The sequence below is a fragment of the Xyrauchen texanus genome, chromosome 41 (assembly GCF_025860055.1).
Source record: "Xyrauchen texanus isolate HMW12.3.18 chromosome 41, RBS_HiC_50CHRs, whole genome shotgun sequence".
In the NCBI taxonomy this organism is placed as follows: Eukaryota; Metazoa; Chordata; class Actinopteri; order Cypriniformes; family Catostomidae; genus Xyrauchen; species Xyrauchen texanus.
Genome location: NC_068316.1, coordinates 16,379,392 through 16,398,983, shown reverse-complemented (window position 1 = coordinate 16,398,983; position 19,592 = coordinate 16,379,392). Strand labels below are relative to the sequence as shown.

Below are 19,592 nucleotides of genomic sequence, written 5' to 3'. Positions count from 1 at the left end.
ATGGTAAGCTTGTATGCTCCCTTGGTAGAAGGGCTCTGCTAGAGTTACTGTCATAAGTCACTAGTTGACCATTATGCTCTCTCCTATAATAGAGCTGTGGAGGTCCTTATCTCAGTAAATAAAATAATCTCTGCACACACACACACACTCAGGACCTCTTAATGCTATTTGATGTTCATAAATAGCCCAAATAGAACTTAAGTATTTTTTTAGCATATGTTAGGCGCATTTTAATTCCCACAGAATCACATCAAGACTTAACTTTAGCCAAGACGCTGAAAGAGATGTTTTTGTCTGCAAGCACTCTTCATGTGGATTTCAAAGCGGCACCTGCCATTGATGCCCTGACCAGAATCATGAACGAGGCTTCAAGATTGCTGTGAGAAAGTGTTTAGCCGTAGTCTACCAGCAGATTGTGGAAGATTTGAGTTTAAGAGACTTAATGCCCATTGCAATGATAATGCAACCTATTACTGACAACACTAATAAAAATATTATTAAAATCAACAATTTAGGGTAGGGCAGTAAGACCAAACTCTTTTAACGCAGTATGAGTAATTTTATATACACAGTAACATTATGAACTTTATCATTATATATATTTAATTGTTCCTGGAAATAATACATAAAAGGTTTATATATTAATGCTGTGAATAAAGGTTAAATTGGCCATATTGTCATATTAGCATTAAATGTTGCCACACCACGAGGCTGTCTGGCAGTGAGTTACCCCCCTCAGCATTGAACCAAAGCTGAACCACACACCCTGCAGCCCAGTTAGAAAAGAGACACTTTCCCACGGAGGACAGCTGTGTTCTCATGTACAATGTGTGTGTACAAGGTGGCCTCTGGCTCTCTCTCTCTCTCAGCTCAGCTGGATCAGACCTGCAATGATGAATGAGGCATGTAATATCACCACACTTGCTGGTTTTTCACGAAGAAGGCAGTGTCGGCATTCCTGTGCCAAGCAGACCTCCCTTCCCTGCAGACACACAAACATATGCTTGTGCATACGCAAAGCCTGTGGGATATGCAAAACTACATATTAAACTGAAACAAATAGCTCTTTGGCTGAACTTGTACAACTCGTGTACAGTGGTTCCACATGTTCGAAATGAGTTTTCTTAATAATTATTTCTTATAATTATATCTCAACACAAACAATTTGTGTAACATTTACTCTTCCTATCCCCTGCCCAGTTTCATCAATGCTACACCACACAAAGTGTTCATGTTGCCTCAACTCAAATGGATTAAGTAAACTTACATTTTACAAATTTAAATGGATAGAATGCAATGAAATCAAGTTGTGACAAAATGTTATAGAAGTTTGTTGCTTTAGTTAAGCAAAATGATCAAGCAGCAAGTTTTGAGTGTACAAAACAGATAGCACAAATTCCTAATTCTGTTTCTGAGGAGCTACATTTGAAGTGACTGCGAACACTTTGACCACACATTCTATATTAATACTCCAGGTTGATACATTGCTTGGCAACTGCAAACTCCTACAGGATATTGAACTATTTTACTTGGCACAAGAATTGTTTATTCCGATTATTACATTTACATTTTCATGTATTCATTTGGCAGATGCTTTCATCCAAAGCGACTTACAAAAGAGGAAAACATAAGCGAATCATTGATTATTAGTGATACATTAATCTGTTAATTGAACATTGGTGTCAATTATCATATTGCTGTTGCCCATGTGAAGTCACAGTGATTTTAGATGGGGTAAGGGGGTTTTAGGCTCTACATGACCCAAGATAAAAGCAACAAACCATCTCTTTTTATGGATGGTTGTCTGAACGACTAATTGACTAATCAGTTATGAGGAAAACCTGTATAATAAGGTTGGTTCACCTATTGTAATTCATGGAAGTCTCGAGATGCGTTGAAACATCCAATTGCACCTTTTGCCTGCCTGTTTGCTTGTTTGGCTGCATGTCTGTTTGCCTCCCTATTTTTTTTACCCTGATATGCTATTGTAAAAACCCAAAGCCTGTGGTGGGATGCTAAAAGCAGCAGTATATGTGAAGGTGCAAGGACGTGATGTACTTCTGAATGTGATATGTATGATTGAAGTGCCAGTGTTTTAAAGGGGATGGATTTAAACTACTATTGTTTCAGCATACTTATTAAAGTGGCGCTGTTACGTCAAGGGACATATTTATTTTTATTGTTGTTATTGTGTATAGTTGTCACTGTCACTATTTGTGGATATTGTCTAAGAATTATGATTCGAGTTACTGTGGTGTGTGAATTTTCCCTGTGTTTTCTCCCACTTTTTCCTCTTTTGCTCCTCCCACACTCTCTCCAGCAGGTAGCTGATTGCTCCCAACTGAGCCTGCTCAATAATCAGGAGGGAGGCAGCATAAAAGCAGATGGGAAACTCACAGAGAGTGAGAACCTTTGCTTCAGAGAGTTTTCTAGAATGGTGTCCTTTGTCCTCACTGAACACCGTGTGTTGTTGTGTTGAGCTGTACTTCTTTGTGCTTTATAGAGTGTTATATTGTACTGTGTAGTACTCTGGTGCTTGAGTAGCTGGAAAGCTTTGTTGAAGATTTCACAGTTATTACTTGATCTGCTGTTGATGGTGACTCTCATTTTTAAACTTGTTGTAGCCTAAACGTGGCTTATTTATGGTTTCCTTTAATATTGTTAGTGATCTTTCAATGTTTAAACCTGTTGCAGAATTTAAACACTGTTCAGTTGTTTATGTTTAACTTTTCTATGGAACCTGTAGGGGGTTGGGAGCCATTTATGTTTGCATTACACTGTTTTCCCAGTTTTTGGCCAGTCAGGGGGTTAGTGTACATTTCTGTTTTTCTTTGAACAGTTTAGTTACGGTTTTGCTCCTGCTAGCCAGACCTCTTATGTTTGTTGTTTTGGTCTTTCCCTCTCCTGAATTTGAAGCTTCCTATTTAAGTTAAGTATTTAATTTTTTCTGAGCCAAATAAGTCTTTATAATGAACTCTGGTAAAAAAAAAAAAACACAATTCTGGTACTCCTAAAACCCCTAGATATAGTGTGCTGAGGACGTAATGGGTGCACACATTTTTTTTTAAACTAAGAAATATATATGAATAAAAATCTAGATAACCTCACTAATCATCTTCACCATCATGACCGGCTTTTGTTTTAAGTTGTGTTTGGGGGCTTTTAACAACCGATTAAGTTGTTTCCCACCAAGTCCCTTCTCGCATTAGCCACTCAAACAAGACAAGGCAATTTAGAGATGCCAATGTAAAGTGAGTAGCATAAGAGTTTCTTATGGATGAATAGCCTAAGACTAATCCCTGCCATTAGTTACACTTTCTTGTCTTACAAGGTGCTGTTTTTTTCTGTTTTTATCCCTCCATTCTCAGTCAGCTGGTTATGCAATATCAGCGTGAGTCGTACAGTGCATGGGTTTAATGTAACATCTATGACCACAGGCTCTGACCTCACGGAACAGGTCTCATTTTACACTGCTGATTCTTATTTTGCATTTTCTTGCTGGATCATGGTGTTTATGACATGAGAAAGAAACACCCTGTGAGAAAAATTTCACTTTTGTTTACACTTGTCAAATGGCCAATGAAACCGACTCTAGCTATGAAGTTTTTAGATTGAGTTGCTACAAACCATTAAAACTTTTATAATATTACATTAAAGCTTGCTGTAAGGCTACTACACCCTAAACATGAAAGTTATTGCTATCAAATATATTTCATTTAGATAATTATTATTTTATTTGTAATCTCAACTATTATCCTGATCATTATAAATTACTTAAACTTGCCTAATCTGGTTTGCTGGTCTGAGCTGGTCTCCCTACCTGGTCAAGATGATAGGATTGGATGGTTTTAAACACTTTAAACCCCACAAAAAACAGCTTGGTTCAGGTTGTTTTAGTTTTTTTCCAGCAGGGTACAATGTTGTAGCACTCACTGAATGATTGTTGCTTCATATAAACAGCCTATGTTTAATCTAATGAATTATATTATTTGTTGTCCTCTCTTTATTTTTTTATATAAAGCCTTGCCTTAATTTAGTACAGCTTTACTTTCTTAAAAATGAATTTAAACAATATTTAAAACCCATTGGGCCTTGAGCAGAACAAATGCGTGTGTAATTAATTCACAAATCAAATTTAATGTAAATTAAACATAATGGCACAATTTACGTTAGAATGGTTTTAGTAATGATTTACACCAAATATGTTTGTGTTACAGGGTTGGGGAGTAACGGAATACATGTAACAGGATTACATATTTAAAATACCAAAAATTAGTAATGGTATTCCACTACAGTTTCAATGTAAATCGTAAGTAATCAGAATACATTTGCATTCAAAAAGTATTTTCATTATTGAAGAGATTACTTTGTATATTGTAATTTGTTCCATTTTATATTTAGTCTATTCAGTTGGAAAACATTTTTCCATTTAGATGATGCGATCCAAAGAGCGTTTGAACAGCGCAGAAACACTTTTTTATGATGTGTTACATTCATACAAGCAGAAAGAGAAGGAAGTTTGGAGCTGATATAGAAATAAACCTTGTGTAATTTGTCATGTGAAAATTTAGCTTTATGCTAAGCTAAAATGCGATTTCTAGCCATTTTACTTGCACCTGTTACTAGGCATGATCATATTTTTAATATCAAGAAAATCCATGCTAGATCATGTTTTTTTCTCCAGTAAGACCTTTGATATTAGGGCAAATTCTTATTCTTGATGAGAATTTTTGTATAGCTTTTCTGTAAAAATATCTAAAAATCCTTAAAACAAAATTAGTTTGCTTTATCTTGTTTAAGAAACAACATTGCATAAAATATTTAGTCATTTTAGAGAATGTATGTGTTTTAACGTGTATTTTGTCTTACTGTACTGGCAGAGATTTTATAGTAAAAACAAGTGAAAAGAATCTACCAGTGCTGAAGAAGTAATCCAAAGTATTACATTACTGACCTTGAGTAATCTAATGGAATACGTTACAAATAAAAATTTACAGAATGTAATCTGTAATATTTAGTGGAATACATTTTTCAAGTAATCCTCCCAACCCTGCGTATACACATAACTTTAAATCCATTGCATTGTGAGCATCTGCAATCTCAGTCAGCTTACCAACTCATATTGAGCTGAACTCTGGGAAGGCATCCCAACTTTAACCTAGTGGCCCTGTTGCGTTTTGGAGAGCCATGCTGTAGAGGAACAGCTGTTGTTGTAGCGAATACAAGTAGAGACAGTCACAATGTCGGAGAAAAAACTGCTTTATTACAATAAAAGCAGGCAAAACAATGGCAAAACCAGTTAAGAGTAGTCAAGGGGAGTGTGGGGTCAAAAAGCCGGGGAATCAACGTAGAGTAAAGGGGCAAATCCGGGAGAGAGTGGTGAACGAGAGCGGGAGGTCGAAGCCGGGAAACAAGCACAACTAGACAGGATCGAAGACAGGGGAACAAGGGGAGCTGGCAAGCTAAGAGGAGGACAAGAGGAGTTCAAGAGGAGATCAAAACTAGACGAGACTAGCGGGGGCAAAGACACGGGAAACTAAATACAATAACCAACAACCGTGAGACGAAAGGGCTGTGGTATTTATAGGGGAAGGTGCAGGTGTAAACAATGAAAGATGATGAGACGAGTGCAGGTGAAACTAATGTGCAGGAGTGCAGATGACGCGAGTGCAGGTGGTCATAATGTTCAGGGGGATTGGAAACGCGTGAGAAACTCGAGGAAGGGAGATTGCCTACGAGCATGTGAGCGAGTAGGAGCAAAGTGGGCGTGAGGGCTCGAGCGAGCAAAAAGAGCGCGCGAGCTCGAGGGGGCGGAATGAGCGTGGGAGCTCGAGGGGGCGGAGCGAGGGAGCGGGGTTCGTGACAGTACTCCCCCCTCTAAAACGGACGGCTCCTGACGGCCACGCTCGGTTGCGCGGAAGTGGTGCTGGAAGAACCCAACAAACAAAAAACCCTGAACAGACAACACACAAAACACACAAACAAAACTGAGGGCAGTCCAAGGGGCACAGAGGGAAATGAGACAGTCAATGGGCAGTATCAAGGCAAGGTCTGGGGGAACATAGCGGACAGGCGGGTGGTCGGGAGATCTAGGGGGCAGCTGTATGGCAGAGACAGGGTCAGGGGGTCTGGAAGGCGACTGGAGGACAGGGACTGGGTCCGGGGGTCCGGAAGGTGACCACCGGACAGGAATAGGGTCCGGAGGCCAGGGAAGAGGCCACAGGACAGGGAGAGGGTCAGGAAGTCCGGGCTGAGCCGTGAAAGGCAGTGCCGTCAGAGGCGGCACTGTAGGCGGCTCTGGAGGTGGGGTTCTGGAAGGCTCTGGAGGTGGAGCCGAAGAAGGCTTTAGGGGCGAAGGCCTGAAAGGCTCTGGAGGTGGAGCCGAAGGAGGCTTTAGGGGGGAAGGCCTGGAAGGCCCAGGAGGTGGAGCCAATGGAGGTGGCGCCGTGGGAGGTCCCCGAGGCGACGACCTGGCAGGCTCTGTAGTCTCGGGGGGTAGAGCCGTAGGAGGCCCGAGAGGCGGAGCCATAGAAAGCTCTGGAGTCTTTGGGAGCAGAGCCGTGAGGGGCTCGGGAGGTGGAGCCGTGGGAGGCTCTGGAGGGGGAGCCGTAGGAGGCTCGGGAGGCGGAGCCGTAGGGGCTCGGGAGGCGGAGCCGTAGGAAGCTCTGGAGTCTCTGGGAGTAGAGCCGTGAGAGGCTCGGGGAAAAAGGTTGTGGAAGACTCGAGAGGCTCTAGAGGTGGGGCCCTGGAAGGCTCGAGAGGCTCGAGGGGGGAGCCATGAAAGACTCAAGAGATGGAGCCCCGAGAGGCTCGGGAGGAGGAGGAGCCCTGGAAGACTCGAGAGACGAAGCCCTGAGAGGCTTGGAAGGGGGTGGAGCCCTGAAAGACTCGAGAGGAGAAGCCCTGAGAGGCTTGAGGGGAGGAGGAGCCCTGAGAGACTCGAGAGGGGAAGCCCTGAGAGGCTTGAGAGTGGGAGGAGCCCTGAGAGACTCGAGAGGCGAAGCCGTGAGAGGCTTGAGGGGTGGAGCCATGAAAGACTCGAGGGACGGAGCCCTGAGAGGCTCGAGGGGAGGAGGAGCCCTGAGAGACTCGAGAGGCGAAGCCATGAGAGGCTTGAGGGGTGGAGCCATGAAAGACTTGAGGGACGGAGCCCTGAGAGGCTCGAGGGGAGGAGGAGCCCTGAAAGACTCGAGAGGGAAGCCCTGAGAGGCTTGAGGGGAGGAGCCCTGAGAGACTCGAGAGGCGAAGCCATGAGAGGCTTGAGGGGTGGAGCCCTGAAAGACTTGAGAGGAGAAGCCCTGAGAGGCTTGGGAGGGGGAGCCCTGAAAGACTCGAGAGGAGAAGCCCTGAGAGGGTCGAGAGGAGGAGCCCTGGGAGGCTTGGGAGGAGGAGCCTTGAAAGACTCAGGAGGAGAAGCCCTGAGAGGCTTGAGAGGCGGAGCTCTGGGAGGCTCGAGGGGTAGAGCTCTGGGAGGCTCGAGAGACTTGAAAGGCAGAACCCTGGGGGGCTTGGGAGGTAGAACTCTGGGAGGCTCGAGAGGAGGAGCCTTAGGAGGCTCGAGAGGAAGAGCCCTGGGAGGCTTGAGAGGAGCCCTGGGAGGCTTGGGAGGAGCAGCCTTGGGAGACTGGAGAGGCGGAGGCCGCAAGGGCTCTGAGGGGCGGGCAGAGGCTGGCAGAGCCGTGGAAGACTCTGAGAGCGGAGCAGAGGCTGGCAGTGCCGTGGAAGACTCTGAGGGCGGAGCAGAACCCGGCAGAGCCGTGGAAGACTCTGGGGGCGGAGCAGAACCCGGCAGAGCCGTGGAAGACTCTGGGGGCGGAGCAGAACCCGGCAGAGCCGTGGAAGACTCTGGGGGCGGAGCAGAACCCGGCAGAGCCGTGGAAGACTCTGGGGGCGGAGCAGAACCCGGCAGAGCCGTGGAAGACCCTGGGGGCGGAGCAGAACCCGGCTGAGCCGTGGAAGACTCTGGGGGTGGAGCAGAACCCGGCAGAGCCGTGGAAGACTCTGGGGGCGGAGCAGAACCCGGCAGAGCCGTGGAAGACTCTGGGGGCGGAGCAGAACCCGGCAGAGCCGTGGAAGACTCTGGGGGCGGAGCAGAACCCGGCAGAGCCGTGGAAGACTCTGAGGGCGGAGCAGAGGTCGGTAGAGCCGTGGAAGACTCTGAGGGAACCTCTGCGGTCTTGAGCACAAGACGAGACTGGGGAGAAGGGGCCCTCTTCCTTCTCTTACGTCTTCAGCCAACAGGGGACGGGGCCATGGGGACGGTCGAGGCTACAGGCGCTGGCTCTGGGGCGGTCGAGGCTACAGGCGCTGGCTCGCCGACCGTGGCGGGCATGGGCGCTGGCTCGTTGGCCGTGGCGGGCATGGGCGCTGGCTCGTTGGCCGTGGCGGGCATGGGCGCTGGCTCGTTGGCCGTGGCGGGCATGGGCGCTGACTCGCTGGCCGTGGCGGGCATGGGCGTTGACTCGCTGGCCGTGCCAGGCCTCGGGACTGGGGCCGTGACAGGCCTCGGGACTAGGGCCGTGTCAGGCTTCGGGGCTAGGGCCGTGTCAGGCTTCGGGACTAGGGCCGTGACAGGCTTCGGGACTAGGGCGGTGACAGGCTTCGGGACTAGGGCGGTGACAGGCTTCGGGACTGGGGCCATGACAGGCTTCGGGACTGGGGCCGTGACAGGCTTCGGGACTGGGGCCATGTCAGGCCTCGGGACTGGGGCCGTGTCAGGCTTCGGGGGCTAGGGCCGTGTCAGGCTTCGGGGCTAGGGCCGTGTCAGGCTTCAAGATGGGGGCCGTGGTAGGCTTCAAGACGGGGGCCGTGGTAGGCTTCAAGACGGGGGCCGTGGTAGGCTTCAAGACGGGGGCCCTGGTAGGCTTCAAGACGGGGGCACTGGTAGGCTTCAAGACGGGGGCCGTGGTATGGAATGCTGGTTCAGTTTCTGCCTCCCCCACAGTAAACGAGGAACCAGCGTACAGTAGGGCGAGGTCAATAAACTGAGCCAGGTTGAGAGAGCAGCGACCACCAGGCATGAATGATGAGGCTGGCTCATTCAGTCCAAATTGAAAAATGTCTTTTAGAGCCACCTCATCAAAATTCACCTGGTTAGCCAGGGCACAAAAATCAACAACAAAAGCCTCAATGGGTTGGTTCCCCTGACGAAGAACCAAGAGCTGGGCCACTGGTTCCATAACATGAAGGGTAGGGTCTCTCGTACTATATACGCTGTCCTGCATCAAAACCCCTAGGCGAGCGTCCGACGAACCGTCAAACCGCTCGGGGGTTTGAAAGCTTGCGGCGCTGGGAAATACAGTGGGAACATCAATGGACACAGGGACAGGCGCAGGCGGAACAGGTAAAAACTGATTAGAAATCACACGTACCGTCTGCAGGATCTCCTGTATCTGCTGTCCCTGAGCCGCGATTGTTTGATCGTGTTGGCCGACCGTAGATCCCTGGGCGGAAAGTGTCGTGTAGATCCGCTCTAATGAGCTGCGGAAATCCTCAGCGGTTTCCATTGTGACTGTCTACGGTGAGGTTGGTTATTCTGTAGCGAATACAAGTAGAGACAGTCACAATGTCGGAGAAAAAACTGCTTTATTACAATAAAAGCAGGCAACAGTACAAAACAAGGGCAAAACCAGTTAAGAGTAGTCAAGGGGAGCGTGGGGTCAAAAAGCCGGGGAATCAACGTAGAGTAAAGGGGCAAATCCGGGAGAGAGTGGTGAACGAGAGCGGGAGGTCGAAGCCGGGAAACAAGCACAACTAGACAGGATCGAAGACAGGGGAACAAGGGGAGCTGGCAAGCTAAGAGGAGGACAAGAGGAGTTCAAGAGGAGATCAAAACTAGACGAGACTAGCGGGGGCAAAGACACGGGAAACTAAATACAATAACCAACAACCGTGAGACGAAAGGGCTGTGGTATTTATAGGGGAAGGTGCAGGTGTAAACAATGAAAGGTGATGAGACGAGTGCAGGTGAAACTAATGTGCAGGAGTGCAGATGACGCGAGTGCAGGTGGTCATAATGTTCTGGGGGATTGGAAACGCATGAGAAACTCGAGGAAGGGAGATTGCCTACGAGCATGTGAGCGAGTAGGAGCAAAGTGGGCGTGAGGGCTCGAGCGAGCAAAAAGAGCGTGCGAGCTCGAGGGGGCGGAACGAGCGTGAGAGCTCAAGGGGGCGGAACGAGTGTGGAAGCTCGAGGGGCGGAGCGAGGGAGCGGGGTTCGTGACAGTTGTGTAAAGAGAAGTGCAACTCCACCGCTTCAGCCCTCTGCACCTGTTAGCTGGGTGCAGGCGACCATGCTGTGAGCATATGCTGTGAGGGAGTCGCCAGTGACCTCAGAGAGTATTGAGTTGCCCATCTCACTGCTGTTAGATGTGTTTATCTCTCTCCATGTATTTTCTCTTTCTTTCTCTCAGTCTGTTTGTAATATCAGTAATCAAAGAGCAATGCTGCAATCACTGCCTCTGTGAAAGAGTTGATGGGTTGGCTAAGGATATTTTTTGTCTCTTTCTCTTCCCCTCAGCTTTGATGCAGTTTGTGATTTAATATGGCTTGACCTTTAAAGTGTGAGATATTGTTATTAACCCAGTCCTAACCTTAACCGTGGTAGATCAAACCATAAATTCTCCATTTGAGCATCTGTTTTTAATGTTGCACAGTATACGTATAAGAATGCATTGTCTTCCTTCAGTTCTCTGTGAAAGGGTTTTACAGGACCGACTTGCTGCTTGAAAGCGAATAAAGGGATAGTCCACCCAAAAATTCTCTCATTATTTACTCACACTCATGCCATCCCAGATGTGTATGACTTTCTTACTTATGGTAAACACAAACAAAGATTTTAAGAAGAATCTTTCAGCACTGTAGCTCCATACAATGCAAGTAAATCGTGACTAGACCTCTCAAAAATCATAGCTAAAGGCAGCTAAACTCCTGGACCTTACATAAACCTTACCCCTAATCCAAAACCAAACCCTACCCATACCTCAACCTCAGAAGCAGCAAACATGAATCTTCAGAGAATTTTACAGGAAAAAATGTAGTTACACAATAATAAATTGTGCTGTATGTATTTTAATGTTACTACGTAGTAGTTAAAGACATCTCATAAAAAGTGGGACCAAACTGTTAAGTTAAAATAATTTACAGATTTTGATCTGTGTTTCTTTCTTTGTGTGTGTGTCTTTCTCCATCTCTCTCTCTCTCTCTCTCTCTCTCTCTCTCTCTCTCTCTCTCTCTCTCTCTCTCTCTCTCTCTCAGAGGATTTGGATGACCTGCGAATGGAGGGGGTCACTGGCCTGGTGCCGTCTGGCAGTAAGTTTAGCCAGGGCCGCAGCTCCTACTGTTCAGAGCCCCAGGCCAAAGTCACTCTCAACATCTGCTCAAGGTGTGCAAGGTAAATATTTACACAGTGATCAACCAGCCCTGCTCTACTCAATGACTTCACCTCTGACCAATAGAGTCACCCCTTTGTGTGTGTGCATTACCACATTGGCGAACCTCCATTTAGCAAGTCAAGCAAACAGACAGTACAATGTGAACAATGCCATCATCAGGTCCACACTAAAATGAACTGCCATATATCTTCGTCAAGACACGAGTCACGTATTCTGACCTCTTTTTGCTGTGTGGTCGAACCAAAACCCTTTCAACTAGATATGAGGGCCGCACATTGCATTCCAACAATCTAGAGTTAATGCTTTGAGAGTTTAAGGTGAATGACTACATGCTGAGGTAATGCAGAGCATTCATCTCATTGAGGTCACATAGTGTGGACTTATCTTAAAGGAAAAGTTCACCCAAAAATGACAATTCTCTCATCATTTACTCCGTCTGAAACTCGTATGACTTTCTTTCTTCTGCAAAACGCAAAATAAGATATTTTGATGGAGATATGATGTGAATATATCCATACAATGCAAGTCAATGGGGTCACTTCCAAGCTCATACAAGGACATAAAGGCATCATAAAGGTAATCCATACTCCAGACTCATGTGATTTAATCCATGTCTTCTAAAGCGATATGATTGGTTTTGGGTGAGAACAGACCAAAATGTAATTCCTTTTTCACTATAAATCTTGCCACGTGTAGTCACTTCCTCGCACTTGACGCATACTTGTACATGTACAGAGCCATGATCCAAAAGCGACCATATTGCTTCAGAAGACATGGATTAAACCACATTAATTGAATGTCCTTTTATGAGCATTGAATGGGTATAGTCACATCATATCTCCATTCAAATATCCTCTTTTGTGTGCCGCAGAAGAAAGAATCTAATACGAGTTTGAGACGGCATGGAGTAAATTATGAGAAAATTATCATTTGGGTGAACTTTTCCTTTAAGACTACGTAGCTGGATATTTCTTCAACTATGGACACTTTAATGTCCCAGGGGTTGATTTTTAAGGAAACTTAACATACTTACACTTTTTTTGTTTTGTTTTTGTAAAATGAAGACCTGGTAAAGTTTTTCAGTGTACCCAAAAAAGAAATTATATATCATTAAAAGTTCGATATAAGACCACCGTTTTACAGTAGAAATGTTACTGCTAAAGTAGTTTCTTAATTTATGTCAATATGCCAAAATATCAAAGCAAGCTTATGTAAATGAAACCATTATTATAAAACGTGGACCTATTGAATGAAGTCATCATTTACACACCCTCATATTGTTCCAAATGCTTATGACTTTCTTTTTTCTATTAAACACAAAATAGGCAGAATGTAATTCTCCATCACTTTTTCTTTTCTATGCTATGAAATGGAATGATGACTGATGTTAATTTAGTAAATAAATTATAAAATATTTAGTTTAGGAAGTAAATGATGACAGTATTTTCATTTTTGTTTGAAGTGTCCCTTTAAAATCGCCTTGGAAACTTTTTAACCATGCCTTCAGCATGTTTTTTTTGCAACTTTGCAAATGCCTTTTATGCATAACATTTATTGTTATACCCATGTCCCAGACTTTAAATCTTATAATATGAAAATCCATCACAAAAATGTGTTAATAACATAAGCAATACTATCTATATATATATATATATATATATATATATATATATATATATATATATATATATATATATATATAAAGAGTAAATTAAACATTTTATAATATTTTGTGGTTTTGTAATATAAATATACATAAGATTTTTCCTTTTTCCCCAAAAGGTAGTGTACTGTACTTGTTAAAAATGTGCCCATGGTTAAAGAAATGTCCACCTACGAATAAAAGAAAGAACACCTATCTTAAGAGCATTTCAAAATTCTGCTTGTTTTCACAAGACCCCAAAATACTGATAAGTCTTCATTTGGGCCAGGCACTGAAAAAGCAGAGGCCCTATTGTTCTTCTAAGGATCATTTAGGTTCCAAGCACTGAAAGTGCAGAGGCTCTATTGTTTTAAGGATTATAATTATTATTAGGGCACAAGCACTGAAAGCATGCAGGAAAATGGACATGTTACAGGGCTCTGTAGCAAACTCATTTTCACTTAGTGTTAGTGACTAGCCCCAAATGTGGGCAAGATCATGCCAAGACATTAATGATGCTAAATTGCAACTGATTTTTTATATATTGAATGGTGTTGCCATGGTGAGGCAATAAATTAATGTCAATAAAGGGAAACAGGAAGTGCCTCATATCTTGTGCATGTATTGTGTGATTTAGATCAAAATTGAGCTGTATGTTTGGTAATGGGGGCTGATCACATGGATATGGCTACTGTGGGTCACAGTCATAGCACCAACATCTGGAAACAGGAAGTGTGGCACTTATAACAAATTTTGAAATAGTCCTCTTACATTTACCAAAATCGCTTCAAAATTGTTAACAATAATGTCAAGACACTGCTAATGTAAAATTGTGAAAGGATTCTTGATATCTTGAAAAGTGTTGTCATGATAACGGATCAAATTATATGATATTGTAGTGTATTCTGGTGTATCTGACAAACTCAGCCATATGTTTAATAATGCTTATGACATGAATGTGGCTATGTTAGGTCAAGGTCATAGGGCCTTCAGCTGGCAACAATAGATGTTCAAGGTTATTCCAAAACTTGCCATAATTACACATTTATTTAATTTGCCACACACATCAAAGTTGTTAACCATTATGTCTGAGCTGAAGGTAAGACATTGTGTCTTGTTTACTCCACCAAATGCATGTGTTCATCATGAATTGTTTTCCTAAAGCCACCAGGTGGAAATTGGACCCATGGTGCTTGGGCCCGTCATCGCTGGTTGCAGTTATATTTAATCCCTTGTTTTCTCTTTTCATTTCCTGCTTTGAAGTTTGTGGTTTGGCAAAGCAATCACATTTTGCACTATTGACTGTGATAGTGTGACTTGTGTCTGATTAGACAGAATCTGTTGGGTCAGATGGCTCCATAATCTTTCCATATCTGTTTTGTTTGGCTCTTTCTTCAATGCTTTTCAATTCTGCCCCGTATCACAACAGACACATTATACATTCTTCACAGTCTATGAGATGCCAAACACAGCTTGCTGCTGGTGTGCTAAATGTTTATCTCATGATCACTGTTTGTTTGCTGACTGTTTATCTATATGGAAGTTCATTTATTTATATCACAGTTTAACCCTCTGTGGTCTGAGGGTGTTTTGGGCCATGGAGAAGTTTTGATATGCCTTGACATTTGTACTTATTTCAGTTGCTTAAAAACATATTAATGGCTAAAGTCTGATAACACTGTATTCAGCACGAACTGGGCTACAATAATATGTGAGCAACATGTGTGTACATGTTTGTATTTTTGAGAAAATAACATTTACGCATGGTTTTTGAAAAAAATTACATTTTAAGTCATTGAAATAAGGCCATATAACACATACTAAACATTTTTCCACAAGACTTTTGAGAACTGTATCTTGTAGCCTAGAGTTTTTGCAACAAAATGATGTGAAAACCATCCTGATCACTTATTCATACAAAACAATATAGTACTTTAACTTTTGTAAGACACTTTTAGTGTTAGAAATGTCATTTGCGAGGAGGCGTGAACTATCATGAATATTTATGTGATTCACACCTGAGGAGACAAAAGACCCCTCCCCTGGGCCTATCAATGAGGAATGTGACAGAAAGAGAATGAATGTGAGGAGACTTAATGATCAAAATCAAGTTTTAAGTTAAAAGAAGTAATCTGACTATACATTTTCTTTACATAAAGACTTTACTTATTTTTATACCTACACTACCGTATACAAGTTTTAGAAGAAGTCTCTTCTGCTCACCAAGACTGCATTTATTTGATCCAAAATACAGTAACAACATTGTGTGAAATCATTTTACAATTTAAAAGAACAGTTTTCTATTTGAATATATTGTAAAATGCAATTTGTGATCAAAGCTGAATTTTCAGCATCATTACTGCAGTCTTCAGTGTCACATGATCCTTCAGAAATCATTATAAGATGGTGATTTTCTTATATGGGCATATTTAAAGTGCATTTTACTCATTTACACCTGAACAGATATTTGCAAGCACAAGCATTGATGATAATGAGGCAGCATAAACACTAGATAAAATATATTCTAAACATTCATATAATTTTATATCATGTTTATATCATACAGTATACAATTTAAATACATGCTTTAGCCGAAACAGCATTTAAATGTAACTAAAACTTGCTTATTAGGAGATATATTTCAAATGTCAATACTCTGAATCCTGGCTGGCAAGTCTGGAAACAGTCCCACTAGTAAAATATGTACATGTTTATATAAAATAGCATGTCAACTAAAGAAAACTAAATGACTTACTCGTCCAAAATTGTGTCCTCGGCTGGATCAAGTCTCTCTTCAAAATACAAACGTTCATCGGAGTCCCGCTCTTCTTCTGAGGAAAATGTTAACTCTTCCTTACTATCCAGGAGTTTCCTCGCCTGTGTATCGTTACAAATGTGCAGAAAAGTGACTGACTTTGTTTTTAAGGCACAGTGGGGGTGTTTATCGTTTGCATTGATCGTCTCAGCACATTAGCTGAAGAATGGTGGGCTCTGCTTGTGGGTGGGATCACATTACCTCTAATTAGATGAACCAGTAAACACTGTACATCGCTTTGTTTCATACAGATTACATTGCAGGAGAATATTTGTTTTAAATTTGAATTGTTGTATTTAAAAGCTTTATTTAGACATATGTTTCATGTTTGTGTGATAAGTATTCACGGAGTTTCAGTTCATTTTTGTGACGTGTTTCACGAAAATATCCAGCAGGACGCTCTGGCGTATCCGTCGACCCCAGAGGGTTAAGCATATAGGATTATGGATACGGCCCACCCTGGATTCTTATCTAGAACAGAATCTGCTCCTGGCTCTGGGAAATGACAGACATTTTAATCTCCACCATATCACACCCAACCCTGCTAAAAATAACCCATCTTAATCTAGTCTAAGATGGTTTTCTTGTTTTAGCTGGTTTAAGCTGGTCTTTTTTTGGAGTGAACTATCCCTTTAAGGTGAACAAACTGCCACAACCATTGAACTTAAAGTATCTGATGGCCATCTCTCTATCCATCCCATCCCTATTTCTATCCCTGGTCGTGTGGCTACTTGGAGGACCCAGGCAGCATTCTTCAAATTTTCTTAGGCTCATACACAGAAATCCTTTTATCTGGACATTTGTTATCTCAAGTGGTCATTGAGTGAAAAAAACACGGTACTTATCAGCACTCTGGAAAGTCTGGGTGTTAGATGTCATCAAACATTTTTACATTGTTTGCAAAGCCTCTATGTTCATCCAGTGGGAATAATTCGACGAATTGCATTTTCATCTTTTTGTTGACATCAAGCCAAATAGAGACCACTTTTCACAATCCAATTAATTCCTAATGGATAAAATCAAGTCCCACACTGTTGTACATTTTATCCAACATCTGGGAAAAGAACTGACAACCACGCAGTTTTGGCAAGATGCTCTACAGGAGAGGTTGAGCTACTGGAAATAAGTCACATTATGGAAGTTAAAAAAAGTCGCAAATGCTGTTCACTTAAACATATATTGCTTATGGAAGCAGTTTTATTGAGTGACATAAAATACTATAAAACTCCAATATACTGATAAAGGTGTATCCTTGTGCATCCCTGTGAACACGTGGATGTTGTATTTTGGCTTTGCTATACGAAACGCATAGTTTAAATTAATTTAAACCGACTGATCTCAGTTTAAAAGACTCTGGGCTGTAAGGGTTAAACTTTGGAAGAGTCATGTGATCAAACAAGATTGCACCAATCACTGCAGAGTGTGTCTTTGGGAGAAACTCCAACAAAACTACATTTGGTAAGAAACCAAAAGATGTTTTTACATTGAAACCTGTTTGAGTCAAAAGATTAGAGTCTCTTGTTTCATGTGATTTTTAAAATTGAATGATTGTGGGCGGCTGTGTCTCAGTTGGTAGAGCGGGTCGGCCACTAATCACAGGGTTGGTGGTTTGAATCCCGGCCCACACGACTCCACATGCCGAAGTGTCCTTGGGCAAGACACTGAACCCCAAGTTGCTCCCAATGGCAGTATGAATGTGTATGAATGTATGGGTGAATGAGTCACAGTGTAAAGCGCTTTGAAAGCGCTATATAAGTGCAGACCGTTTACTGTTTGATAGCAAAACACCATGCTGCTAAACACAACATAGCAGTTTACATTAGAAATCCTATATTTACTGTGCATTTTCACATTGAGAAAAAAAAAGCTTTCAGAGGCTTTGTATGGAGTTAGGATGAAAATATGGTGTATTTCGAACTTTTCTGAGACCAGTGCAGACAGACAGCACACCGGGGGTTAAGTAATTTACTAAATAGAGAGCCTCAGTCACCATTCACTTTCATTGCAAATCTTTTTCCTATGAAGTGCATTCAATCCAAACTTAGTTAGATTTCAGGCAGCAGATGATTTTGAACCACTCAACATGGTTGGAAAACATGAGTGAGTATTCGTTTGGCTGCAGAAAGCCCCTTGATGTTAAGTTGTAGAACGCTAAGTGCCGGTCCAATAGTTTGAAAGTCACTGCACACTGGCTCGTCGGGATCTGCTGATGGTTGTGGCATGTGACCAGGATTCATTGCTGGAATTCGGTCTGCTGGTTGGATCATTGCAACTTCAGATCCTGGCTGGAGACCAGGTAGGAGTTGACAGGGAGCGCGACGTGAACGCTGATCCAATGATCCCCAAGTGCTGGAATGTTGGAAGACATGGGACAATGGTAATCAGTACTTGGATTCAGAATGTCTAGTGTCTAATTTTATTAGACAAAATCTGATTTGTAAAATACTTCAGCACTGGCTATCAAATGTTTGTTTGACAGTGCAAAGAGAGAATTTTTAGATTTTGTTACCAAAGTAGAAAAACATTGTAACATAAAAGTCAAATCAAGTCAAATAATTTTTTGATGTGTTTTTCCCAATACAAATTGTTCCAAAGCAGCTTTACAGCTGATTTTCTGTAATGTCTATAACATCTCAAAAACATGAATAACATAAACTTCTGGAAACATAATAAACAATTTGATAAAAAAAATCAAACTTTCTACAGCTTGGTATTTTTAAAACATTCACAACTTAATCCCTCTTTCCACATATGAGGATATTCATTTAAAAAAATGTATTTGCTCTAGATTTTTTATTTTATTTTTGCATGTTTAGTAGATGCTACTAGTTACAACTCAAAGAGAAATGGAAATGACTGCACACAGCAGTCACGCTTGGGTCTAACGAGGGTATACAAACTGGAGAGTTCTGGTTATATGGCAATTTCTTATTCAAATATTGTCAATAATCATTTTAATGCAGCCCAGCTACTAATAGCACAAAGTAATTGTGGGAAAAGCTAACTACATTATGTCACAATGATGCTCAAACCTATTATCGAATGTTAACTTATGATTTGTTATATGTTTTTAGCCTTACTGTATCTTTTACAGAGATGCACTGACCTATTGTGCACCACTGTCAGAAAAGGTCTTGGGATTTATTTCCTTATCTTGTGTCTGTCCTCTTCACATGATGAATGAGGTGGCAGAATATAGCCACACATGCTCAGAAAAACAGTTAATCTGAAAGTAGCACAATCATTCTCCTATTTCATCTGCCTCTAAAATTGGCTACAGATATGATACTTCTCACCAGTTGGGGGTATGTGAGTCAAAATGGCAGAAAATGTGTATCTGGTAAATGTCATGAAGCTTGTGATGTTTATAAGGATCAAAGTAACCACAAGGCTGCTGCAAGGTTGTAACAAAGCAATCAGATGCAACAGATCTGAATGATTCTGCCTCATCTGAGTATGTGCTTTTCGACTGGTCTGGTCAGTTTGTGGGAAAATCCTATGGTCATACGCACTGTGTCTGTTCTGGCTCTTAACTACTATATTCACTGGTAGTTTAGTCTCAGCCTTGTCGGCCCATTCACAAATTGTTAAAGAACTGGTGAAATCCAAAAGTTACAACTCAAAGTTACTCCCTTGTTTACTGGCCACTATGCTGCTTAAATGATTTAGGGGATACATACTGTAGGTTTTTATCAGTCAGAGGTATGTCTGTGAAATTATCTGTAACTATTGCATTTGGAAA

The 19,592-nt window shown here is 42.5% G+C and overlaps 1 protein-coding gene across 1 annotated transcript in view; it reads left to right on the top strand.

Annotated features, from left to right (window-relative positions):
• The window catches only part of LOC127634064 (uncharacterized protein C8orf34 homolog), a 129,229-nt gene that overhangs the window by 61,669 nt on the left and 47,968 nt on the right, over window positions 1–19,592 (top strand). The window contains exon 8 of the mRNA XM_052113474.1: window positions 11,257–11,392. Within this exon, the coding sequence (XP_051969434.1) occupies window positions 11,257–11,392 (136 nt within the window). The remainder of the gene's footprint in view (window positions 1–11,256; window positions 11,393–19,592) is intronic.